The sequence below is a fragment of the Trichechus manatus genome, unplaced genomic scaffold (assembly GCF_000243295.1).
Source record: "Trichechus manatus latirostris isolate Lorelei unplaced genomic scaffold, TriManLat1.0 scaffold00133, whole genome shotgun sequence".
NCBI classification, from domain to species: domain Eukaryota; kingdom Metazoa; phylum Chordata; class Mammalia; order Sirenia; family Trichechidae; genus Trichechus; species Trichechus manatus.
This window is the reverse complement of record NW_004444069.1, coordinates 5,500,642-5,527,696: the sequence shown is the minus strand read 5'-3', so window position 1 is coordinate 5,527,696 and position 27,055 is coordinate 5,500,642. Positions and strand designations below refer to the sequence as shown.

General features: G+C 50.6%; 1 protein-coding gene across 1 annotated transcript; it reads right to left on the bottom strand.

Annotated features, from left to right (window-relative positions):
• Positions 1–980: 980 nt before the first annotated feature.
• On the bottom strand, positions 981–23,785 carry H6PD (hexose-6-phosphate dehydrogenase/glucose 1-dehydrogenase). Its single transcript, XM_004385178.3, has 4 exons — positions 22,837–23,785; positions 21,350–21,467; positions 3,675–3,944; positions 981–2,347 (listed from the first exon to the last, which is right to left on the bottom strand). Exons 1-4 carry the CDS (start codon positions 23,551–23,553, stop codon positions 981–983), a joined length of 2,472 nt encoding a protein of 823 aa, XP_004385235.2. The 5' UTR covers positions 23,554–23,785.
• Between the last annotated feature and the right edge of the window lie 3,270 nt (positions 23,786–27,055).

Below are 27,055 nucleotides of genomic sequence, written 5' to 3'. Positions count from 1 at the left end.
CCATCAGGGAATGGCTGGTTTCATGGGATCTTGCCTGCTAAAAGGAGAGGGTGAGTGCAGAAACACCCACCTGGCAGTCCCTGGAGATGTAAATGGCCCTCTTAAAGGGGGGTCCCTGGGATGGCGTGATCCCCTGCACCCAGTGTGTCTCCTGCAGTCTGGCCAGAGGAAGGAGCTGACCCCCACACAGAGGATCATCGACCGAGAAAGGGTGCTCCAGACAGCCTTGAGATTTCTGAAACCTCTGTAACATCCTAGTATCTGTAGCTATGTAACTGTTATTGCCCCTTGTCTTGTTTTCCTGAAGTGATTACCAGCCACATCACTAAATGGAGAGTTTGTGTGCGGTTTCTGAAAGGCAGCACAGAGACGGGGCTGGGCAGACCTCCTCCACAGACAAGATGGAAGAGAGAGGACTCCAGAGAGACAGAGCATGTAGAGGCCGCCACCAAGTGGGGAGGACGGTGGAGGGTCAGGAGGAAAGGGTCAGAGGGGGAGCAGGGCTTGGCCAGCCCCAGGCCACCAAGGCCTCTGCCCTGCATGGATGCCAGGCTCTATCCTCTCCACGCCATGGTCTTCTGTTCCACAGGAGCCAGTCCCAGGGCCACCTTCTCCAGGAAGTGCTTCCTGATTACCCTCGGCCCCTGCACTCCCTCTCTGGACTTTGGCACCATCTTGTTTTGTGCTGGTGGGTATTAGTATGTAAATGGAAGCTGTAGGTCTTAAGATGGATGTTTGCTCTCCCAACCTGGATCTGAAGCGTCCCATGAACAGGGATTCCATTCCGTCCTTGTTTCTGTGTCTACTTGCCACAACTAGAAAGGGACTGATGGCCAGAGGGGTAGGGCTTCATCCTTCCCTCAGGGGACTGGCCCTAGGGCACCAGATTCCAGAGAGCCAGGGCGTGGGGGCAGGTCACTGAGAGGGGAAGGAGGAGGGCAAGGGAGAACAGGCATGGGCGTCAGCAGAGGGCACAGGTGTCACCATCCCAGAAACGCCTCGTAGTCCATGTACCACACCAGCTGGCCCGAAGTCGGCAGGACACCTGAGATGGGCCACTTCTTGGGCTCCTGGCCCACGCGGCTCATCAGCATGGTGATCTCATGCTTCATCCTGCCTATGACCAGGACGGCCACCTTCTTGGCCCGGTTGATGAGCGGCAGGCTGAGGCTCATACGCTGGTGTGGCTGGGCAGGGCTCGTGGTCAGCACAACCAGCTGCTCGCCGTCCAGGCCGGCAGGCGACTGGGGAAAGAGCGAGGCCGTGTGCCCGTCATCCCCCATGCCCAGCAGCACCAGGTCAAAGCTGCTGTTGGCCACCTGGGTGGCAATCTCCTGGGCGTAGAGCTGGCTGCCCTGGTCTTCTTCAGCACAGAGCCGCTGGTGCAGGCGCACGGGCATGGGGTGGATGTTGAAGTAGGGGACGTGGATGTGCTGCAGCAGGTGGGCCTGCAGGCTCCAGAAGTTGGACTCTGGGTCTGTGGGCAGGACGCAGCGCTCGTCCACCAGCCACAGATGTGTGTGGGCCCACGGGAAGCCAAAGTGCCACAGGGCCAGCTGCTGCAACAGGGCCACGGGGCTCGAGCCACCCGAAAGCGCCAGGTGGAACTCGCCAAAGCGCTGCACTGTCCGCGTGGCCATGGTCTCGATGTCGCTGGCCAGCTTAGCAATCAGCTCCTCGGGCCAGGCCAAGATCAGTGGGCTCTCACGGTATGTGGCCTTGAGGGCCCGGAAGTCACCGGGCATTGGGGCAGCGCCAGGCCCGGGCACCAGCTGCTCCAGCTGCTGCTGGGAAAAGGACAGCTGGCTGCCACTGAACTCGAAGTCCAACAGGTGCCCATTCTCGGCTCCTCCCGGGTAGCGGCGTGGGGCCTCACGGTCCAGGCTGGCCAGCAGGGGTGTCCAGAAATGCCAGGAGGCCAGCAGGTTCTCTGTGGTGATGAAGGAGTCCTTGCGGCCATGGAAGATGTGTGAGATGAGGATGGAGTAGGCATCCTGCTCCCTCACAGGGATGTAGGTGTAGAAGTCGGACAGAGGGCGGCCGAAGAGGCGGAGCCCAGGCCGGGCCTCTACCTCCTTCCAGCTGTCAGAGGGCAGCGTAGGCCTAGGCAGGTTCCGACTGACCAGCACGGCGGGGCTGCCCAGGTCACCGTGCCCAATGTAGAAGACGACCTGCCGAGGCAGGCACTGGCTCTGGCCTGCAGCCCAGAGCCTCTCGCTCTGGACACAGTATGCCTGGTTCCTGAACAGGACCCGCACATAGCCCACTCTCTCATCCAAGGCTTTGCCGGACATCAGGATGAAAGGGATGCCCTCCCAGCGAAGGTTGTCTATATGAACGAGGACACCTGAGGGGACAGAGAACAGCAGAGGTGATGCTCCAGAGAACCAGGACACTGCCCTTCTCTCTGAGGCCCTCCTCGGGGGATCCCACTGCCTTCTGAGAGCCCCTTGCCCCGTACTAGGAGTCCCTGGGGTGCAAACGGTTAATGTGCTCAGGTGCTAACCAAAAGTTGGAGGTTCAAGTCCACACAGAGGTGCCTCGGAAGAAATACCTGGTAATCTATTTCCAAAAAATCAGCCATTAAAAACTCAGTGGAGCACAATTCTATTGTGACACACATGGGGTCATCATGAGTTGGAATTGACTCGACGGCAGCTGGTATCAATGGTATGCCCTCTCCTCATTCCCTTACCTTTCACCCCCCTTCCAGTCTCTTTCCTGCCAGTGCTAGAACGTCACTGTGACACCCACCTCCCTCGAGGCATCTCATGAAGTCCCACCCCACAGAGCACAGAGAGCTGGGCTGAGCGTTGCCAGCTTTGAGACTCTAAAGGGAAAAGTCTCATTGTGGGGCAGGGTGGGGAGGTTCTAACTCTTGGTGGGTCCTACAGAGAAAGGCGCGTCTCTCCTGTCTGTGGAGCACTCGGGACATGAGTGTGCTCGACGCAAAGTCAGATGGAGGGGCCCAGGGGGCACTAATGAGCGGTCTGCAGGGTAAGGAGGACGGCAGCAAGAGCCTGGTGGTGACAGCCAGACTTTGAATGTACTCCAGACCTGGTTTCCCATGTCCTCTCTGCGTGCCATGGCACACTGTCCTGACTTCATGAACCTCATCTTTCCTCATCTATAAAATGGAGTAATAATCATACCTGTCGCATGGGTACGTGTACCTGTATGGATTAAATGAGATAACGTGTGAAAATGCTTAGTACATAGTGAGTGCTCGATAAATAGCTGCTGTTTGTGCTGTAGTGGTGATTGCCTGCCGTCCTCCAGGGAGACAGCCTCACCTAGCACTCTCCTCGAAGGCTCTGGTAGCACCTGTCTGGCCAGCTGGGGTCCGCCCACTGGAGGGTCCCCACTGTGGCTGGACAGGTCTGCTGCCCACTTAGGGGCTTGGCGTAAGCTCCACGTCTGGGATTGACACAGCCAGCCCCGGGAGCACCTGTGAACCTGGACTAACTGAGGCTGACGTGGAGACGCCCTTCACCCTGAGGGGCCAGCAGGGGACCTGGTGTTTTAAGTTTTTAGAGACCAGACACCCAGGTGGGGCAGTTCACACTTGCTACTGGGGGTCTTGTGGAAATCCCCACCTCAGGTCCCTTCTAACCCAAACCAAGGGCTCCTGGGTTTTGGAGGTGCTCCGGTCGGTGGGCAGCCCCGGAGCCCACCTGCAAAGGTTGGTGTCACGCTCTGGAAGCTGTCTGGCTTCTGCAGCTCCCTGCGCACCTGGTCACTGTAGGCCTGGTACTGGCCCACCACGGCACTGCCCCTCCGCAGGCCCCGCAGTGCCCGGAAGGCCTGGAGCTTGTGCCGCAGCACAGCCCCCACATCGCTGACGTTGTAGGGCAGCTCCATGGCCACCAGGGTGAGGATCTCGGTCAGGTGGTTCTGGAGGACGTCGCGGATGACGCCATACTCCTCATAGAAGCTGGTGCGGCCTGGGCAGGAGGGAGACGAAGGAGAGATTGTCAGGCAGCCCCCAAGTCAGGTTTCCCATGTGCACCAAGACGCCCGCCCACATCCTTGTCCTGGCCTTTTCACCCCTAGTCCAGGGAGCCTATAAAAACCAGCAATGCTGGAGCAGGCCTCCACCAGACAAGGAAGGAGGTCTCTGAGCCACCGCCCTTCCCTGAAAGCCACTCTGAGGGGAGTGTCATTCTGGGCCTCCAGGGACCTGCGTGGCATCGGTCAGAGTGCCCAGCAGCGACCCCTACTGCCCAGCCCCGCCTGGCACTGGCCACTCTCAGAGGCCATAGCATATGGTTAGGACTTGTGCTCCAGAGTCCGCCTACCGTTTCCTGCTGTGTGACCTTGGGTGAGTTACTTGGCTTCAGAGCCTGTTTCCACATCCTGCCATTCAATGGGGCCAACAAACGCCACCCCCTTATCAGGCACCCATGTGTACAAGGCAATGCACAGGCGCTGAGGGGACAGGCAAGGTCCATGCCTCAGCTGCCACTGAAGGGAGTGAGGGAAAAGGTAAGCAAATAACTGGTAAACAGAGACTGTGATGGGGTAATGCGGTGCTACTTACTGAGGATAATCAAGAAGGCCCCTCTGAGACATGACAGGGAGAAAGCCAGCTGTGCACAAAGCCAGGAGAGCCTTTTGGATGCAGGGACCTCCTATGGGAAAGCCTGAGGCAGGAAAGGGCTTGGCATGCAGGGGCTGAGCTGAGCAGGAGGAAGAAGAAGGGTGAGGTTAGGGAGGGGTACAGGGGTGCAATAGGACAAGGCCAGGAGGCTGGGCTTTATCCCAAGTTCCGGGGAAGCTGCTGAGGGTCTGCAGCAGGAGAACAAGAGCTGATCTGTACTCAGAAGAGGTCCCGGCCTGCTGGGGGAGAAGACTGCAGAAGCAAGAAAAGCAAGAAGGAGGCCCCTGCAGTTGCCTGGAGGTAGACAGACCCGGGGGTGTGGGTGGGTGGCAGATGAAGGTAAAGGAGACAGAGTGGAAGATGCAAGGTGGGCTCTGGAGACAGAACTGACTGGACTTGCTGATTGAGTGGGGTAAGCATGAGCAAAAAGGAGGAACCAATGGTAATACCTAGAACTCTGGCCTCAGCAACAGGCGGGGCGGGGTACCATTTACAAACAAAGAAGACTGGGGGAGAAGCCGCTCGCTGGGAGGGGAGCCATGAGCTCCATTTCAGGTATGTTTACACTTCAGACACCCAGAACACAGAGCCTAAGCCCAGCACATGGGGTAACGACCATGGCTATACCACTGCTTGCTGCAGGTGGGCACAGCGCTGAGCCCTTTACTCACCACTCCTATTCACAACGAAACCCTCCTACCCGGCAGGGACTACGGCCATCTCTGCACATGAGGAAAGAGGTTAAGTGACCAGGCCAGCCAGGGTGAGCCAGGAGCGGAGCCCACAGTGGACTCGAGACACACTTGTCACCACACACTGCGCCAGACTCCCTCCCTCGGGAACACGAGTGTGAATGACCAAGTGACCTGAATTCATAAGCCCCAGAGAGTCTTAAAGCTTGGATTCAAGTGCACAGCACTTCATATGACAGAGTTTCTGTTCCACCAACTTGCAATTCATAACCAGGTCAATTCATAACCCTGTTGGCACAATGGTTTAAGTGCTCGGCAGTTTGAACCCATTAGCCACTCCATGGGAGAAAAGACCTGGCGATCTGCTCCTGTAAAGATTGTTGGTTGTCACTGTTAGGTGTTGTCAAGTCAGTTCTGACTCATAGCGACCCTACGTACAACAGACCAAAACACTGCCGAACACCGCCTGGTCCTGCGCCATCCTCATAATCTTTGCTATGTTTGCACCCATTGTTGCAGTCACTACGTCAACCCATGTCATTGAGGGTCTTCCTCTTTTTCAGTGACCCTCTACTTTACCAGGCTTGATGTCCTTCTCCAGGGACTGGTCCCTCCTGATAACATGTCCTCCAAAGTATGTGAGACAAAGTCTCACTATCCTCATTTCCAAAGAGCACTCTGGCTGTACTTCTTCCCAGACTGACTTGTTCATTCTTCTGGCAGTCCATGGTATAGTCAACATTCTTTGCCAACACCATAATTCAAAGACGTCAATTCTTCTCTGGTCTTTCCTATTCATTGTCCAGCTTTCACATGCATATAAGATGACTAAAAATACCATGGCTTGGGTCAGATGCACTTTTGTCCTCTAAGTGACATCCTTGTTTTTTTTAACACTTTAAAGAGGTCTTTTGCAGCAGAGTTGCCCAGTGCAATATGTCAACTGACTGTGGATCCAAGTAAAAGGAAATTCTTGACAAGTTCAATATTTTTTCCATTTATCATGATGTTGCTTATTGGTCCAGTTGCGAGGATTTCTGTTTTCTTTATGTTGAGGTATAATCTATATTGAAGGCTGTAATCTTTGATCTTCGTCAGTAAGTGCTTCAAGTCCTCTTCAGTTTCAGCAAGCAAGGCTGTGTCATCTGCATAACACAGGTTGTTAATAAGTCTTCCTCCAATCTTGATAACCATGTTCTTCTTCATATACTCCAGCTTCTTGGATTATCTGCGCAACATACAGATTGAATAAGTATGTTGAAAGGATAAAACCCTGATGCACATCTTTCATGATTTTAAACCACGCAGTATCTCCTTGTTCTGTTCGAATGACTGCCTCTTGGTCTATGTACCGGTTCCTCATGAGCACAATTAAGGGTTCTGGAATTCCCATTCTTTGCAACATTATCCAAAATTTGTTATGATCCACACAGTCAAATGCCTTTACACAATCAATAAAACACAGACAAACATCTTTCTGATATTCTCTGCTTTCAGCCAAGATCCATCTGACATCAGCAGTGATATCCCTTGTTCCACATCCTCTCTGAATACAACTTGAATTTCTGGCAGTTCCCTGTCAGTGTACTGCTGCAACCATTTTTGAATTACCTTCAGCAAAATTTTACTTGCATGTATCATTAATGATATTGTTCAATAATTTCCACATTCTGTTGGATCACCTTTCTTTGGAATGGGTACAAATATGGATCTCTTCCAGTCATCTGGCCAGGTAGCTGTCTTCCAAATTTCTTGGTATAGACGAGTGGGTGCTTCCAGCGTTGCATATGTTTGTTGAAACACCTTGATTGGTATTCTGTCAATTCCTAGAGCCTTGTTTTCTTTCAGGGTCTTCGGTGCAGCTTGGACTTCTTCCTTCAATATCATCAGTTCTTGATCATACACGCTACCTCCTGAAATGGCTGAATGTCAACCAATTCTTTTTGGTACAGTGACTCCGTGTATTCCTTCCATCTTTATTTGATGCCTCCTGTGTCGTTCAACATCTTCCCTATAGAATTTTTCAATGTTGCAACTGGAGGCTTGAATTTTTTCTTCAGCTCTTTCCACTTGAGAAATGCCAAGCGTGTTCTTCCATTTTGGTTTTCTAACGGTAGGTCTTTTCACCCATAAAGATTACCACCTAGGAAACCCTATGGGGTAGTTCTATTCTGTCACACAGGGTCACTATTAATCAGAATCAACTCGACGACACCCAACAGCAACAACAACAGAGAAGGCCTGACGTTGTAACATGAAGAACAATCATTTACCGGAAGCTTTGCCTATGTTATTCACTACCTGGGATAGGTCTTTCACCAGCTAACCCCTACTCTTCAGGTGTCAGCATCTAGGAGATTCTACCAACTCTTGGCCCAGCCCTCTGTAGTGCCCTGTCTTCTTCCAACCCAGCTGGCTGTAACTTTTTTCTCTTTCTCCTGCTACACTTTAAGCTCCACCTGAGTAGACACTGCCTCTGAGCTCCCTGCTGCATCCCTAGCACCTAATGCAGAGCTACATTCACTCAGTGGAATGCTACACAGCAGTGAACATGCACGCAGGCAGTCATCATGGGAAAGCCTCAAAGACATCATGTAGTGGGAAAGAGGCATGGTTACTGTAATGGATTGAATTCTGTCCCCCCAAAATATGTGTTAACTTGGCTAGGCCATGCTTCTCAGTATTCTGTGATTGTCAACTATTTTGTGATCTGATTATGATTTTCCAATGTGTTGTAAATGTTAATGAGGTGAGATTATCAGCAGTTTTGTTAATGAGGCAGGACTCAATCTACAAGATTAGGCTGTGTTTTAAACCAACCTCTTTTGAGACGTAAAAGAGAGAAGTGAGCAGAGAGACATGGGGACGTCTACCACCAAGGAACAAGAGCCAGGAGAATAGTGTGTCCTTTGGACCCAGGGTCCCTAAGCTGAGAAGCTCCTCGACCAGGGAAGACTGATGACAAGGACCTTCCTCCAGAGCCAACAGAGAGAGAAAGTCTTCCTCTGGAGCTGGCACCATGAATTCAGACTTCCAGCCCCCTAGACTATGAGGGATAAATTTCTCTTTGTTAAAGCCATCCACTTGGGGTATTTCTAGTATAGCGGCAATAGATAACTAAGACAGTTACTTTGATAAAATCAAAATTAATTTTGAAATTAGGATATAAAGTCATGGAAATGAACAGGACTTCAAGAAATGAAAAATACAGTTGGAAATTAGAAATTCAATGTTGTTGTTGGGTGCTGTCGAGTTGATTCCAACTCATAGTGACCCAAGGTGACAGAGCAGAGAACTGTCTGCTAGGGTTTTCCAGGCTGTAGTCTTTATGGGAGCAGATCGCCAGGTCTTTCTCTCGAGAAGCTGCTATGTGGGTTTAAATCACCAACCTTTCAGTTAGCAGCCAAGCGCTTAACTGTTGCGCCACCAGGGCAGTTGGAGTCAGTTAATAGAAGACAGATCTGAAGAAACTGTCCATAACACAAGATAAAGAGACAAAAAGAGTCGCACTTACTTAGATACAGTATGACTCCTCTTCAAAATTAAACAATATATTATTTAGGGAACCAAAAAACATATATGGAAACAATAAAGAGAAACAAGAGAAAAATCTTCCCAAAATTTGGAATAGTGAAGGAGAGGAAACGGGACAGAAGGTGGGGTGGGGAGTGCACAGGAGACAATAAAGTTCTTCTAAAAAAAAAAAAATCCACTGAAGTCTTCTTAAAACCAAACAATAGTTTAGCATAACTAGTAAAGAATGTCTGCCTTGAGCATTATGCTCTTTTAAGAACTATCTATATGGGATCAAATTGACAACAGCAACTGGAAAGATCAGATAGGAACCTTAGGGGGCAGTGAGTTTATGTTAATGGGGGAGGAACAACTCAGAAAATCAGGGTGAGAATGGTTGCACAACTCGAAGAATGTAACCAATGTCATGTAGAAACTGTTGAACTGACGTATGCTTTGCTGTGTATATTCTTAATAAAACAAAAATTTTAAAAAACTGGTTGATAGGTACACTGGTGTTTGTTATGTCATAGTTCTACGTATCTTACGTATATTTTGCAAGCATTCTTTTTCATCTAGTCTCTAGTCAATATCTAATTTAAACAAACAAAACTGAATGGGTCCTACATCAGACCTGCTCAGCCTATCATGGCTCCTTTCAAGCAGCCCCCTGGTCCTTGGCACCGGTCCTGAACCGTATGCCTCTCCCCTCCCCCAACTGGGGCTGCAGAGCTTGCTCAGGCCACTGGACAGCAAGCAGGACCACCTGTGACGGAAGGGACAGCCTGCCCAGTATCCAGCCCACTATGCCATCCCTGACAGTAGTACTAGTGTTGGAAGCAAGGGGCCCGCTTGTAGGAAGACACCCTGTCCTCAGTGACAGACGTCAGACTGCTTTGTTCTCAACTGGAGCTTGAGGAGCAGTTCTGGCCAGGGATGATCTAAACCCTGAAATGCACAGGACAGTTTAGCTCAACCGGGCTGCCCAAAATGCCACAAGCACCCCCACTGAGAAAATCATGGCTGTACTCCCCTATCACACTGGGTTCTCGCCTTCAACGTTCTTACAGTGTTGTTGACAAGACATCAAGAAAAGATAATAATGGTGATGAGAGAAATGTATGCATATTAGCCCCTTTAATCCTCAAAATATTGACAGATAAAGAGGTCTTACTATTACCCCCATTCAGAGAGGTTACGTAAATTGCCCAAGGTCAAACAGCTGATAAAGGGATAAAAATAAGCATTAGAACCCAGGCAGTTGACCCAGAGCCTACAATTCTTACACCATGGCCAAATATCTCCCTATTAGAAACTTCATCTTGCTTACTTTAGACACATCATGAGGAAAGACCAATTCCTAGAAAAGGAAATCATGTTTGATAAAGCTCAGAGTCAGCGAAAACAAGGGATACCATCAATGAGACCAACTGACACCACAGCCGCAATAACGGGCTCAAGCATATTAAAGATCGTGAAGATGGTGCAGGGCCCGCAAGGTTTTGTTCCGTTATACATAAAGTCACTATGAGTCAGAGCTGACTCGATGGCAGCTAACAACAACATTCCCATTTAAGAGTCCCTGAGTGGTGCCAATGGTTAACGTGCTTGACTGCTAACTGAAAGGTTGGAGGTTTGAGTCCACTAGAGGCACCTCAGAAGAAAGGCTTGGCAATCTACTTCTGAAAAATAAGCCATTGAAAACTCTATGGAGCACACTTCTACTCTGACACACATAGGGTCACCATGAGTTTGAATCAACTCGACAACTGGTTTACTCCTATTTCAATAAGTGTACATCAGAACGTTAAACTCGGTATGCAGCTGAGGGCAGGAACGCTGGTGGCTTTCAGAAGTGAAGCAGGGTGGTCGAAAGTGAGCTGAGCTGGGCTTTGACCTAGACCTTAAGATGAGTCTAGGTCAACAGTCAGGGAGCCAGTGTCTACAGAGCCAGTGAAAGTAAGAGGAGGATGGAGTAAGTGCCACCTTGGGGGACAGGTAAGCTCCTCATCTGCAGTCTGGTGGTGCCTTATAGGCATGTGGGCTCAGTGTGATCAAATCTTCCCATTTCTCAGAAGGTAGAAATGTGGATTACTAAATGTAATCTTATGATTTTTAAATGTGCACAAATAATTCAGATTTTAAAAAACACTGTGCATCTCAAAGAAGTATATGTGGGAGCTGAGTTTGTGCCTGGGCCATGTGCTAGCCAGGTGAACAGCGTGAGCCAGAGGGCAGAAGCACGGGACACAGGCAGTTCAGATGGCAGTGGGAAGCTGGGCCTGGCACAAGTAGCCAGATTGTGACTCAGAACAGCAGAAATCCAGAAGAGATGGAAACGGCCTTGGTATCTAGTGCTGCTATAACAGAAATACCACAAATGGATGGCTTTAACAATGAGAAATTTACTCTCTCACAGTCTAGGAGGCTAGAAAATCGAACTCAGGCTGCAGCTCCAGGGGAAGGTTTCTCTCTGTCGGCTCTGGAGGAAGGTCCTTATCATCAAACTTCCACTGGTCTAGAAGCTTCTCAGCGCAGGGACCTCAGGTCCAAAGGACGCGCTCCCCTCCTGGCTCTTCTTTCTTGGTGGTGTGAGGTCCCTCTCCTCTCTGCTCATTTCTCTCTTCTATATCTCAAGAGATTGACTCAAGATACAACCTAATCCTGTAGATTGTGTCCTGCCTCATTAACATAACTGCCTCTAATCCTGCCTCATTAACATCACAGAGGTTAGAATTCACAACACATAGGATAAATATATCAGAACACAAAATGGAGGACAACCACACAATACTGGGAATCATGGCCTAGCCAAGTTGACACACATTTTGGGGGGATACAATTCAATCCATAACAGGCCTTGAGAGCTAGAATGAGTTGAAAGCTTGGCCTCAAACAGGTAAACACAGAGTTCCCATATGATCCAGCAATTCCACTCCTAGGTATAGACCCAAGAGAATGAAAACCTATGTCCACACAAATACCTGTACACAAATGGTCATAGCATCACTATCCATAAGAGCCAAAAGTGCAAACAACTCAAATGTCCATCACCTGATCAATCAACAAATAGAATGTGATACATCCATACGACAGAATATTCTTCAGCGATAAAAACGAATGAAGTATGGATACATGCTACAATATGAGTGAACCTTAAAAACATGCCGAGTGAAAGACGGACCACATACTGTATGACTGCATTTACATGAAATGTTTAGAATAAGTAAATCCATAAAGACAGAAAGTAGATTAGTGGTTGCCAGGGGCTGGAGGGTGGTGATGGTGAGGAGACTGGGGGTGTCATGGATTGAACTCTGTCCCCCAAAATGTGTGTCAATTTGGCTAGTCCAAGATTCCCAGTATTGTGACTGTCCATCATTTTGTCATCTGATGTGATTTTCCTAAGTGTTGTAAATCCTACCTCTATGATGTTAATGAGGTGGGATTAGTGGCAGTTATGTCAATGATATAGGATTCAATCTATAAGATTAGCTTGTGTATGTGTTTTTTTTTTTTAATTAATTAATTATTTTACTGTGCTTTAAGTGAAAGTTTACAGTTCCAGTCAGTTTCTCATACAAAAATTTATACACACATTGCTATGTGACCCTAACTGCTCTCCCTACAATGTGACAGCACACTCCTCCTTTCTGCCCTGGATTCCCGTGTCCCTTCAACCAGCTCCTGTCCGTTTTTGCCTTCTCAGTTTGCTTCTGGACAGGAGCTGCCCATTTAGTCTCATGTATCTGCTGGAGCTAAGAATCACTCTCTTCACAAGTATCATTTTATGTCCCATAGTCCAGTCTAATCTTTGCCTGAAGAGTTGGATTCGGGAATTGTTTCAGTTCTGGGCTAACGGTGAGTCTGGGGGCCATGTCTTCTGGGGTCCCTCCAGTCTCAGTCAGACCACTAAGTCTGGTCTTTTTACTAGAATTTGAGTTCTGCACCCCACTTTTCTCCTGCTCCATCATGGACTCTCTGTTGTGTTCCCTGTCAGGGCGGTCATTGGTGATAACCAGACACCATCCAGTTCTTCTGGTCTCAGGCTGATGGAGTCTGGTTTATGTGGCCCTTTCTGTCTCTTTGGCTAATATTGTCCTTGTGTCTTTGGTATTTTTCATTCTCCTTTGCTCCAAGTGGGTTAGGACCAATTGATGTATCTTAGATGGCCACTTGCTAGCTTTTAAGACCCCAGATGCCACTCACCAAAGTGGGATGCAGAACATTTTCTTAATTAACTTTGTTATGCCAGTTGACCTAGATGTCCCCTGAAACCATGGTCCCAGACCCCTGACCCTGCTACTCTGTCCCTCGAAGTGTTTGGTTGTATTCAGGAAACTTCTTAGCTTTTGGTTTAGTCCAGTTGTGCTGATTTCCCCTGTATTGTGTGTTGTCCTTCCCTTCACCTAAGGTAATTCTTATCTACTATCTAGTTAGTGAATACCCATCTCCCTCCCTCCCCACTCTCATAACCATCAAAGAATGTTTTTTTCTGTGTTTAAACCATTTCTTGAGTTCTTCTAATAGTGGTCTCATACAATATTTGTCCTTTTGCGACTAATTTCACTCAGCATAATGCCTTCCAGATTCATCCAATGTATGAGATGTTTTGCAGATTCATCGTTGTTCTTTATCATTGTGTAGTATTTCATTGTGTGAATATACCATAATTTGTTTATCTATTCGTCTGTTGATGGGCACCTAGGCTGTTTCCATCTTTTTGCTATTGTGAACAGTGCTGCACAGGTTGTGTTTTAAGTCAATCTCTTTTGAGACATAAAAGAGAGAAGCAAGCAGAGAGACATGGGGACTTCATAAAATCAAGAAAGCAGTGCTGGGAGCAGAGCGCATCCTTTAGACCCAGGGTCCCTGCACTGAGAAACTCCTAGACCAGGGGAAGACTGATGACAAGGACCTTCCTCTAGAACCGACAAAGAGAGAAAGCCTTCCCCTGCAGCTGGCATCCTCAATTCGGACTTCTGGCCTCCTAGACTGTGAGAGAAAAAATTTCTCTTTGTTAAAGCCATCCACTTGTGGTATTTCTGTTATAGCAGCACTAGATGACCAAGATAGGGGGTGACAGCTACAGTGACAGCAGTCAAGCACGTTAACCATTTGCTGCTGGGCTTCTTTGTGGGGTGATGAAAACATTCTAAAAGTGATTGTGGGATGGATGCACAGCTCTGTGGATACACTAAAACCCACTGGGTTGTGCACTTTACGTGGCCTGTATGGTATGTGAATTATATCTCAATACGGTTTTTAAAAAAAGAACATTCTCTCCAGCAGGGAAGTGGAGCCATGAGAGGTGCTGCAGGAAGATGAAGCTGCTGGCACTCTGCAGGGTGAATTGATGGAGGGGGTGGTGGTGACAGGACCAATGAGCAGCCTCCCCCGCAGCTGTGGGAAGTCATGGGGCAGGAGCAAAGGAAGGAGCAGCAAAAATGCAGAGACAGCTTTTAGTGGACAAATAAAAATGACCTGGAGACCAAGTGGCTTCCTTAATGGCAGCCCGGAGCCGCGATCAGAGCACGGACCCTGAAGCAGGCTGCCCAGTGCACGGCCTGGCTCTGCCGCCTATTAGCCATGCCATCTTGGGCAAGAGGCCTCCGCCTCACATATAAAACAGGAATCACCCCAGTACCACCTTTGTGAGGCGGTTGTGAGGATGCTGAGTTAATGTATATGCAGGGTTGGAACTGGCATGTGGAGCACCGATAAATGCTGGTTAGGAGCCCTGGTGGTGCAAACGGTTAAAAGATTACAGCCTAGAAAACCCTATGGGGCAGCTTTACTCTGTCACATGGGGTCACTCTGAGCCAAAAATGACTCGACGGCACTTAACAACAACTTTTATTATCATAGGGTCTGTGAGAGAAGGGATACCAGACGTGCCACTCAGAGCACCCTGCTACCATTTGGAAATAGAGAAGTTAGAAACAGGACCTGGCATTTCATGAGAAAATGCAATGATGGTTTCCGTTCTAAACCTGCTGAGTCTGAACGATGATGAGACACCCAGCGGGATCTTTAGAAGGCAGCGAGGGTGGGGAGGGTACAAGACTGGGACTGAGAAGGCAAAGAAAGCTGGAGAAATACTGGCGTTCACCACACCTAAAATGCCATCAACAGTGAAGACCTCATTATTTTATAACCGCCAAGCAGAAAAGAGCTGCCAATTCAACTCTGTTACCCCATCGATGGCAAGACAAATCCAGCTTCAGAGATGTTCAAACATGAACAAAGGTGTGTCTTAGAATCAACGAATTACAGTAGATTTAAGAGTACAAACAGGATAGTTAAAGCTTTGAGGAGAGATGCATTTTTGATGGAGAGCCTGGTGAAAGCAGCCGAGACCTTAAAAGCCCTGTTATCCGCTTACTATTCATTAGTTTAGCAAATCCCTCAGTGGCCCTTTTCCTATTTTTATCTCCTCTCAGTTTGTGGGGAGAATGCATTCCATAGGCTTACTACCCGCTGTGCAGAAGAAGGCTTCCTTTATTCCTTAATTTCAAGCTTCAGGGGTGCACACGTGTTTAACACAGCCTACAGATTTATGAACTTGGATCTTTTTCTCCATTAACCCTGTCTTTTCAGAGCTTAAGTGCAGTGACCAGACCTGGCCTGGAGCTTCTCCGTAGAGGCTTCCAAGCACGAGGACAGGTACTAGGGGGCTAGCCCTCCTGGTGAAATGGAGCCCTGGTGGTACAGTGGTTAAGCACTCAGCTGCTAACCGAAAGGTCAGTGGTTCGAATTCACCAGCTGCTCCGTGGGAGAAAGCTGTGGCTTCCATAAAGATTTACAGCCTTGGAAACCCTACAGGGCAGTTCTGCTCTGTCCTATAGGGTCACTCTGAGTCGGAATCAACCCGATAGCAGAGGGCTTCCTCCTGGTGATGGCCCAATGTGTTGATTTTTTTCTAGTTACCATAGTATTGTGAGCCTATTTTTCCTGAAAAGTATCTATATTGACTCTAGTATACTCTCCTAGGTTGAAAATGGAGGATTAAAACCCATCCGTATATGGACAAGGGGAGAAACCTCTCCCAGGCTACACAACTGGGAGAAAGAGCCCCATACACTTGGCCTTATCGTTTTCAAGCCCAGGGCTCGTCCAAGATCACAAGATCGTAATGGAAGGGAGCCCCCAAGTCATGCCGTCCCCAAAACCTCACGGGGTAGCATCCCATGGAAGGTGAGAGAGTGGAGTTCAAAGAGCCTCTATAAGCCTACCAAATTGGTTAAGACAAAGGAAACCGTAATACCCAGTGCAAAGCTGAAGGAATACTGTTATGTAAATACACTGCTGTTGCAAATTTTCTGAAAAACAGTCTGATAAGATGTAACAACAGCTATAAAGTAGTTTTTATCCTTTGGCCTAGTAATTTCACTTCAGAGGTATACTTAAAGGGCAAATATTCTTTGAAAATGCTTATAAGGAAAATGTTCCAGAATTAGACAGGGGTGATGGTTGCGCAACTTTCTGAATGTACTAAAATCCACTGAATTTTAGAGTATGTGAATTCTATTTCAATTTTTTAAAGCGCTCATAAAGTACTATTTAAAATAGCAAAAACTATAATAGAATAATACCTAATAACAGAACAATGCATATTCTGTGTTACAAACAGAATTGAACAGACATATATAGAGATACTAAAAGGTATATATTATGCAAATTATCAATACACGGAAATTCAAGTATGTATGTATGTATGCATGCGTGTGTGAAATAATATTAACTGAAGTATGGACATAAATGTGTTACAGACCAATTACAATCTTTAAGAAATCCAATATAAGTCATACATATAAATCACATGGAGCTCTGAGAGACTGCAAGAACACTGCCTCTCTCTCTCCTTGAAACTTGGAAGGATAAAGACATTTCCATTTGTAAAGCAGTTCCATGTACATTATCTGATTTTATCCTTAAAACAACCCCAGGGGAGAGGGAGCAGGGGTTATCATCGTTTTTATAGGAGCTGTGCTGAAGGTCACAGCCCTCAGACCTGGGACCAGAAACTCCCTCCCCAGGTTTCCACAGTGTGGAAGATCCGATTTCCCAGCAAAAACATATTTAGAAAAAAAGAAAAACAACAACTAAAGTAACCGCCAGCTGCAATCCCTACCAAAACCTTCTGGGATGACTAAAAATAAAAGAGATGAGGGTGAAGAGAGAGCCAGGTGCTGGCTGGCCTGTGCTCTCTGGGGTCAGGTGGGCAGCTACACCAGGTTCACCTTGCAGACTGGCTGCAGATGGTGGGAGGGGAGACAGCTGGTGTGGGCCTGAAGGCCCTGTGGCCTTGGCCCTCGGTGATCCGGCACTGCTCGGTCACCCAGCCTGAAGAGAACGGGCATCCTGCTCCTTTCCCAAAAGCTGCACGAGACCCTCCCAAACAGGGGCAGCCTTCCCAGCTGCAGGAAATCCCCCTCCTTCCCAGAAGGGAAACTGAGGCAGCAGACGACGGCCCTTGTGTACACACCGGGAGGAAGGCCGAGTGCTGGGGTATGGCCAGATTGGGAGGCTGTAGTGTGCAATGGTCAGAACCTTGGATTCTAGGGCCACAGATGGGGTGGTTCAGATCCCAGCACTCTCAGAAGACAAGGTGGCCCGATGAGAGAGCCGAACAGCAGTCCACTGTCATCTCAGTCCCTCTTGTCTGCAGAGCCCTTTACGCTGGCCACAACAGGTGCCCAGCCAGGCCAGTGACTCGGCCAAGGTCACTCCTTCTAAGGCCCATGCTGGCCAGGGTGCACAGAGTGTCTGTGGCTCAGGGGCTCCCTGGATGGGACTCCCTGGAGGAGCACCTCGGGTCAGACGGAGAGGGAGCCGGATACCTGCAGTGGCTGAAAGATGGCTTCTTCCTCCCCCCTTCCCCCACCTGTGCAGTAGCCTCGACTCTGCAGCAAACTCCTCTGGGCTAGCGACTGCGGCAGGGACAAAAAAATCCTCACACACAGCGTGGAGGACAGAGCAGGGAAGCCGCTTCCACCCATGTAGTGTGTGTGAGTGGGGGTGGGAGAGGGCCTGCAGCAGCTCTGGGCCGGGACAGTTCTGCTTCCCTGACCTGGCTCGCTGCCCCTGCCCTTTGCAGCAATCAGGGTGGCGGTCAAGGCTGCCACCAGGCCCAGGTCACCCAGGTGCCCCTCCTGCACACAGGACTGCACACCTGCAGTGGGAAGGAAGAATGAGCAAAGCACATGGTGGGGCAGAGCTCGGAGAGGGAGAGTGGCCCCCTTGTACTTTGCCCTCTGCTAACGTTCAGGCTGCTGCCCTCTGGATCCTGCCTGGGAGACTTGCTGGCCATGCGCTGTCCCACTGCAGCAGCACTGGCCTCCAAGTGCACCCAACACCAGCAAGACACTGTGCCCCTCTTTCTGCCGTGCTGGCACAGGGCTCACGGCCGCAGGCTGGGCTGCAGAGCCCCAGCTCCTGCCCTCTCTCTCCGGCCTGACTACAGAGTCTGTAAGGGGCCCGTCCTTACAGAGCAGGACCAGAGGGGACAGCGTGGATTGGGGCTGGGCCACCAGAGCGGTACCAGGCCACCTTCTCAAGTTGCACGTCCAATGCATGTCCTTCTAGGCACCAAGGCCAAGCAGCCAGAGAGAGAGGGAGAACTCCTGCTGTGGCTGAAGCATCCTGCATCCAGAGGTCATGGGCACAAGCATGTGGACATGAGCACAGCAGCAGGAAATCAACCCCTGTTGTCACCTGTCTAGGTCTGGGCTGGCCAGGAGACCCAGACCCCAGGACAGTGTCATCCTACTGGCCATCTTAGCCAAGGGCAGTGGGCTGAACTAGCCTACAAGCCCCACAGAATGGGCTGATCCCAGCCATCTGCCTGGCTGTCTCCTTTTGCCTCTGGGCTGAAGGCTCAGAGCCCAACTGAGCGAAAAGCACTCTGCTCACAGGACTAGAAGCAGTGTGACCCTCTCCATCAACACCTAAGCCCACAGGCCAAGGCAGGACAGCTGTATGGTGTAGCCTTAAATCAGAGCTTCAGGTGCCTGTCCGTCTGGACCTCAGAGATGATGGCCCAGGCTGTTGTGCAGCTGCTCAAATCCAAGACCGTCCCACCTCAGGCTCGCCTGGGCCAGGAGACCTGCCAGACCTCTGCCTGTCTTTCTGTCTTGTCTCCTGTTTTCCTTTCTCCAAAACCCCAAGGTACTTTTGCTAGGATAATCAGGCCTGCAGTCTGCCTAGCTCCTGGCTCCATAGGCCCCTGCGAAGAAATCCACAAATGACACCAGATACCAAGAAGGAAATGGGGTGGGAGGATTGGAAGAAATGAGAGGCAGGAATGCCAACTGGTAACTCAAGACATCACAGCTCCTCCCCAACCCGGGATGGGCACAGGAAAATGCTGCCGGAAAGGGGTGCTAGCCTCCTAGCTGGTGACCAGGCTGAATCCAGCAGACAGAGGTGCTGGCACCGACGACCCACCCACAGCAGCAAGGGTGGCATGGCTCCCTCCCGCCGGCTTAGGCTCTCGGCAGCAGATCTGCAGCTCACCCCTCTGCAGAGGAAGCAAAGGCAAACCAGCACACACTCCCACCAAGACATTACACACACAGCACATGGGGCACCCCTGGCTGAGCCTATGCTAAGAAACCACAGCAGGAGGTCCCCACCTGAGACCCACAAAGGCTCAGAGCAGTGGGAGAGGACCCCTTTTCTGACATGGGCTCCAGAGTGGAGAAACTTGGCTCCTTCTCAGACAGGGATGTCCTTCAAGGTCTGGGTCAGGAATCCTGCCTGCTTTTCCCTGACTCCCCGAGTCACTTGTTTCAGGGTCTATTACTTCTCAAACAGTCTGTGAGGTGGTGGGGGACAGAGGCTGAGTCTCACACCTCTCTGTACATCCACAGCCCCACACAGAGCTTCTAGCGCTAAACACACAGCCAAGGCGGCAAGGAAAGAAGGCTGAAGAGGGTAACCACGGGAAGAAGAAATAAAAAGAAAAGGAAAAGAGAAACAAACACACCCTCTGGTTCCCCACCCCCAGCCCTAGGTCTAAGGACTGGGGCGACCCCCTTCCTGGCACGGGCACACAAGTGTGTGGATGGGGACATGGCCTCCGGTACCCCTCCTCCAGCTGCAGAAAGTAGTCCCAGGGGTAAGCTGGACACTCAGGCTGTTCTGGCCGCCCAGCGTGACGGTGCAGAGCTGGGCGCTGGAGCCAGCCTGCCTGCCCCTGACCCAGGCTCCGGCACTCAGTGCCAGCAAGACCCTGGGCTGGTTACCAAATCTCATCTGTCAAAGGAGCTAACAATAGTACCTACCGCAGACATTGTGGGGGGATGAAATACACAATAGGAACCAGCTTTTATTTCTATTGGGTAAGAACCAATGCTTTGAATATATGCAGTCGATGCTCAAAAATGTGACGCAGGCACAGAATGCCAGAGCTCAAAGGGGCTTTGCTATCATCACCTACGCAACCCACTCATCTCCCAGATAAGGAATCGGAGCCCAGAGAGGGCAGGGCCATGCGAGGTGACTAGCTAATGGCAGAGACAGGCCTCATGTGGGTGTCCTGACTCAGGGTCGGCACTGTTCCTGCAGCATTCATACAGCACGTCTGAGGGGTGTGCCGGGTACTAGACAGCAGGGCCCTCCTGGAGCCCAGTCTGGTGGGAGAGCAGCATGAACAAGCATAAGACAAGCATAATGCCATGGCTGGGCTGTTGGAGGTACCTGGAGCCATGAACAATGCAGGGGAGTGGACCCTGTCAAGATGGTCAGCAAAGGGCTCCTCGAGAGAGTGACAACTGAGCTGGAAGGTGAGGAGGAGACCAGGAGAAGGGCACCACATGTGCAAAGAATAAAAGGCTGAGAAGCAACAGCCTAGGGCCCAGGCAGCAATGCAGAACATGGTCTGAGGCGGGCTGGAGAGACCGACAGTGCAGGGCCTCATGGGCCTAAGAGCAACGGGAAGCTGAGAAGTAACTGGTGCCTGAGATGTTACCTCCTCAGCCCCTGGGAGCCCAGAACAGTCTCAAACTCCACGTTGTACTGCACCAATGTTCCTGGGTCTGTCCCTGGCTGGCACCAGCCTGACCAGTTCCAAGAACCTCCTCAGGCCCCCCTCTCCCCTCTGACTTTCCTGGGATCTTGTCTGCTGGGAACATCCCCTTTCTCTTTTCCTGACCCAACCCCAGGTCTTCCAAGCCCAGGTGAGCCGCTGCCTTCCTTCTCCTCGCTGAGCCCTCCTCCAGTCCTGATGGTCTTCACCACACCCAGTAAAACTCAGGTTAATGTCCAGTATTTATGGCTGGACAGTTGTTCCGAGTGTCCATGCCAAGTTCACATAACTGGACGGTATGCTCCAGAGGGCGGCAGTGCCTCGGGCTTTGCCAGCAGGCACCTAGGTTCCACACAGCCCCAGAGCTGGGCACACAGGGGCCCTAGAGGGAGGCCAAACACCAGCAGAAAACATCCCTCTGGCCAACAGTGGAGGCTGGCTGACCCTCCAGCACAGTGGGCAGAAGCCTCCCCATAGACCTGGCCCGGCAGAGCCCTGGGACCCCTCACACACCTTCCGCATCCACTGTCTCCTTCATGATGATCTCCACCCGCTCCACATGGTGCCGGCTCCAGAGGTGGTCAAAGGCCTTGCGGTTCTGGTCTCGGAAGGGCAGGATCTGGGCCACGACCTGTCGGGGAAGAAGACTGGTTGTGCTCTAGATGCTTCTCCGGATGAAGAAGGACTCCTCACTCCAAGGGGGCATCCCAGCCTCGCTAGTCCCTGCTTGGAGAAGGTGCTATCTGGAGCAGGCATTCCTGGGCGTCAGGGCTTCATGGCCCAGGCAAGTTTCCAAAAAAATCTTACGTGACCTCCACAGCGTTACCATCTTTTTATTTTGCCAAGAAAGAAAGATATTTAAAAGTTTCTATCTTCCATGACCATCAACTTTTCATAAAGGGAAGATATTTTAACACCAACAATGTAGCAAGAAAACCTTAAAACTGAATACATTCGCTGCTTTTCCTCATTTTGCCTTAAATGGGTAGAAACTTCCCCAGGGCAGGCACTGGTCTGAGGACCACCACTTGGGAACCACTGCTGTAAGCAACTCCAGATAGGGTTAACTAGAAAAAATGGCTCTGTCCTAGAGAATTACCTGGGCCCCACATGACCTGCGTTCACCACACATGCTTTACCAAGCATTGCTCCTGGGGATCCTTATACCAACGTTTTCTAACAAGAAGGCAGGTATTATCACTGCACTACAACAGACAGGAAAATTAAGTCAAGAGCTTGTCAAAGTCCAAATGAGAACCCAGGCTAGTGGCTGCTAGCCCAGGGCCAATTCCAGATCTTCTGGTGGATCAACAGATGCCTCCACCCTGCTGCCCACCCCCACGGCCCTCACCAGCCTGCTCAGGACCAGAAAACACGGGCTGGGGCACTCTCCGCTGGGGCTTCAGCTTAGACGCCGTGCAGGGGCTCCGAGGGAATGGTCAACGTGAACTGGCCGGCTGACATGCATGACCCAGAAGGTCAACCCCAGGTTCCTGCTACACGGCCTGGCTGAGAAGCATGGTTTTAGGTCCCCACCCCCACCATTCAGTTTTAAGGTCCTGTTCCCAGCCATCTGGCTCAAAAAAAGACTCAGGAAGAAAAAAAAAGAGCAGACAGGTGCTGAATTAGAAGGCTAATTCCAATTCCCACTGCATACCCAACTGGAAGCTGATCCAGACACCAGAGTCTCATGGCCACACCTCTGTAGAGGATGCACGGCAACCCTGATTAATCAGAAACCAGAGCCCAGGCCCTGGCAGGGGACCAAAGAAGGCAGGGATACACAAAAGAACACAGCCTCCACTAGCAAGGCTAGACACATGCACAAGGACAAAGCTGCCCTGTCCTTGCTGCTCACTGCCTTTCCTTTGCCCTCTCACTGCCCACCACCCTCAAGAAGACTGAGGGAGCTCAGGTTTCACAATGCCTTCAGGCCTGTCGATGGGGTCTACCTGCAGCCAGCTCACCCCAATCGTGGCAGGCCCCTGGCTGAGGCTCACCTGCTTGCCAAGGTAATGGTCCACCCGGTACATCTCCTCCTCTTGGAAAAAGCTCCCAAGTTCTGTGGCCAGCTGTTGGGCTGAGCTGTGGTCGTGGCCAAAGGGTTTCTCAAGGACAACCCGCAGCCAGGTGCCTGGGCCCGGGCGGCAGCTACTGTTGATGTTGCGGGCAATGTCTGCATAGGCAAAGGGCGGCACTGAGAAGTAGAAAATCCTGCCAGCCTCCCGGAGGCCTTCCTGTTGGACCTGTGCCTCAATGTCCCTGCTTAGGGCCTGATAGTCTTCAGCCGTCTTCAGCTGGCGGTAGTGGCTCAGCCGCAGGAACTGGTCCTTGAGCTCAGCACAGTGACTGGGGGCCATGTCCTGGGGGCAGGAAAGGGTCTCCAGGGCCTTGTCCATGAGCTGCTGGCCCTGCTTGGGAGCCGTCAGGGCAGCCCCATGGAAGCTAAAACTGTGGCCCTTCCCCGCCTCATCCAGGTAGAGCTGGAACAGCCCCTGCCATAAGTACTTTCTGGCCAGGTCCCCAGTTGCTCCCAGCAGGATTATGGAGACATGTCCCTGGAGCTCCTGGGCCTGCAGGCAGCTCAGAAGGGCTGTGCATGTTGCCACCGTGAGCATCTTCCAGAAGCCTGGGTACCTGGGGGACACGGGAGAGACGGACAAGGAACAAGGAAGGATCAGACATGGTTCAGGTGGCTGCCATGAGGAAGTAAACATATTTCTAGTGTAGCAAATATTTCCTGCCTGGCAAGACACAGCCACGTGTTTCTTAGGAAAATGTTATAGCCCCACAGCTTCCCCTCCATCCTCAGCAGCTTGGCTGCTATGCCAGGAAGCCAGGGGGTAGGGAGCTTGCCTGCACAAAGGGACTGTGCCCACGAAGGCCGTGGGCGACCTGCTAGAGATGGACCCTTTTTCATGCCAGGAGCACAGGACGTGGCACAAGCCACCCAGAAGGCCCACAAGGCTGCTGGGGGGCCTGGGGCTGGAGTTGTCCACTTTACAACCAAGGCTGGCCCCATCCATGAGCAGAGGTCATCTGGGCCATTGGGGCAACCCCAGCCCAGGAATGGTAACAGGCCCTTAGCTAGCTGACTGCTTGGACTGAGAAGATGTGATCACCTCCTCCCACTTCTCTCTGCTTTTCCCATGTCTTCAGGGCTCCAAGTACATAGCACTGAATAATAATTGCTCTAGCAGAGTGATTAAAAACACAGATCCTGGAGCCAACTGCCTGAGTCTGAATCCCAACTCAATCCCTTACTAGCTGTTTGACCTCAGAGAAGTAATTTAACCTCTCTGTACCTCAGTCTCCTCATCTGAAATGGGGATAACAGTGGTACTTACATCATAGGGTGGCGTAAGGATGAAATTTGTTAATATTTATAATATTCTTAGGACAGTGCCCACCACCTACTAAACACCGTATAAGTGGTAGCTATTATTACAGAATCTTAATAATAGCAGCAAATACTACGCGAAACACTGAATGCTGGCACGTGCCAAACAGTGAACTAAGAACGTATGTGCATTAGATCTCATTGAACCCAGACAAGAATCCCGGAAAGAGGCACATGGCATGGCTACTATTATAATGCCTCCCTTTGCAGATGGAAAGGCTGAGGCTCAGATAGGAGAAAGTAGGGGAGCAGGGCCTGACATTAGGCTCCCTGGTTCCTGAGCTGAGTGAGCGGCAGTTGGTGCCTCCCTGGGATAATGCTGGCGTCTTGGCTGTTTTTCTGTCCAGTTTGGAACAGCTGACAGGTATGAAAGTTGAGAGTCCTAGGGCCTTGTCACAAATGCACCAGAGTATCTGTTTTTTCTGGCCTGATATTCTGACCAAGGTTGTATGGCTTAACAGGCTGAACTCTTAGTCCACAGCTTCTACCCAGTTCTCCAATTTCCCACCACAGCGGGTGCGTTGAGGGAAGGGTAGAAGGAAGTGAGGAGGAAAGTAACCCTGGTCAGCAACACTGACCATCTGCAAAAGGCAGGGAAGCGGGGCGCAGCCTGGGGGTGGGAGTAGTGGCAAGGAACTAAGATGGCTGATGTAGCACTTATTATGTACCAGGCAATCTAGTAGACATAACCCGGTGCCCTCGAGTCAGTTCTGACCCATGGCGAACCCATGTGTTAACAGACTAGAACTGTGTTCCGCAGAGTTTTCTGTCATCTTTACAGAAGCCAACGGCCAGGGTTTTCTTCCGCAGTGCCCCGGGTGAGTTCGAACAGCCAACCTTTAAGTTAGTAGTCGAGTGCCAACTGTGCTACTCAGGGACCCCGACCAGACAGAGGATTAACAAAATCTCAACAATCTTATGAGGCTGTACAGGTTATGTCATTGTTGTTAGCTGCCGCCGAGTTGATTCCGACTCATGGTGAGCCCATGTGTGCAAAGTAGAACTGCTCCATGGAGTTTTCAAGGCTGTGACCTTTTGGAAGCAGATCGCGAGGCACCTCTGGGTAGGTTTGAACTGCCAATCTTTTGGCTAGTAGTCAGTGCTTAACCATTTGCACGACTCAGGGTTACACAGATAGGGAAACTGAGGTCTAAAGAGATAAAGTGGCTTATAAAAGGACCTGGTATCCAGCACTTCAGAAACTGCCAGTTCACCCTCCCACTCATCCCGTCTCCCGGCAAGGGGATCAGATCCGCCCCTTAAGTCTGACATCAGACCCTTTCTCCCACTTTCCTCTTTGCTTTTTCCTCCTCTCTCTTGAGATCCACCCCCAAGACGGCCCTAGTTAGTGGCCAAACCAAGATGAGGATGCAACAACAGTGTTTGCACCAGTGGCTGTAGGACACCAGACATCTGCTTGTCGACTCTCCTCATTAATGGGAGCTTTCGCTGAAAGATCAAGGGACCACTTGAGTGGCCCGCCAACCTTCCTCTTTGACCTTCCCTCCAACTGCATTCACCCCCAAATCCGCAGAGGGATCACAGGACCACTCTACTTTCTTCTCCTGCTTCCCAATCCCTGCCCTTGACCCTTCGAGCATTTTTTTCTCAACTGGCAATCACCCTGCCTGGAGGGAAGGAAAAGCTGCAAGGTCAGTGCGGGAGAGAGGCAGAGAGAAACCTGAAGCCCAGGGAATAGCCTGGGGAAGGAGCTGCCAGCTGGCAGGCTGCATTCCAGAGCTCCTGAGCAGATCCTGGGAGCCAGGGCTCTAGACGTGCCTGGTACAAGGGGAGGAGCTCAAGAACCTCAGAGGGTCAGCACCCCTACCCTACCCCAGAAGACTGCCGATAAGCATGATGAATGGCCGCCTGGCCTGAAATGACTCCTAGACCTCGATGGGATCCAGATCTGACTCTGAGTCTTGCTGCAGTCTTCCCTGCCTGGCCCTGTTCTGGGCTCCCAGTTCTCAAGTTCACCTCCCTTATTTCCCACTTATGTCCCCAAATACAAACCAGAGATACCAGGCATTTCCACATGATTGTTTACTATGTGGCTGCAAAACAACCAGGGAACAACTCTTTCCCTAAGCGGGTGTGAGTGCTCGATTTTTTTTTTTTTTTTAAATTTTATTACCATGTATCTCAACCCTTAATGTGCATTCCAGTCTCCTGGGGATCTTTTTAAAATGCAGGTTCTGACTGAGAAGGTCTGGGGAGAGGCCAGAGACCACACACTTTGAGTAGCATGGCTCCTGAGCAAGGAAGTCTACAGCGATGGCTTCCAAGCAGAGGAGTGCGTGAGAATCAACCAGAGGGCTTTTCAAAACACACACACCTAGTCTCCTCCTCTCTTCACCCAGACAATGAAACTCAGATTCAGTAGGTCCAGGAGAGGTCCAAACATGGTATTTCAAAAGAGCCTTGAATGATGTGTTTGTTGCCCCTGCAAAAACTGGACACCAACTACATTTACTCCTCACTTACCAACGTGGTAAGGTTTCAAAGACCAGGTCGTTAAGCGAAAATTGGCATTATCTGAAAATGGAGGATTTTTTTTTTTTCTGTTTTCAGACCATCCATTTGTCCAATTTTTTTAGTTTAGAAAATATGATCATAGAAATAATAACAGCTAAGATTTACTGATGTGCTCGTCACTGTGACAAGTCCAGTCATGGATTATTCCTCTGCGGCAAAGGAGGCTTGGAAGTGACAAAGCTGGAGGGCCCACAGCTTAACCACTTCACCTGCCTCCTGTTTGCAGAGCCACCTCCAGGGCTCCATCCCACCCCTGCAAGCCCTGCTCTGCCCTCTGGGCCTGG

What these genes read in the sequence shown, in the direction of transcription:
- H6PD (XM_004385178.3), bottom strand. Translation starts at nt 23,553, where the DNA reads ATGTTTACTTCCTCATGGCAGCCACCTGAACCATGTCTGATCCTTCCT. An exon ending in ACCATTACCTTGGCAAGCAG is followed by an intron (nt 21,468 to 22,836) that starts GTGAGCCTCAGC and finishes CTTCCCCGACAG; the next exon opens with GTCGTGGCCCAGATCCTGCC. An exon ending in GGAGACAGTGGATGCGGAAG is followed by an intron (nt 3,945 to 21,349) that starts GTGTGTGAGGGG and finishes CCTCCTGCCCAG; the next exon opens with GCCGCACCAGCTTCTATGAG.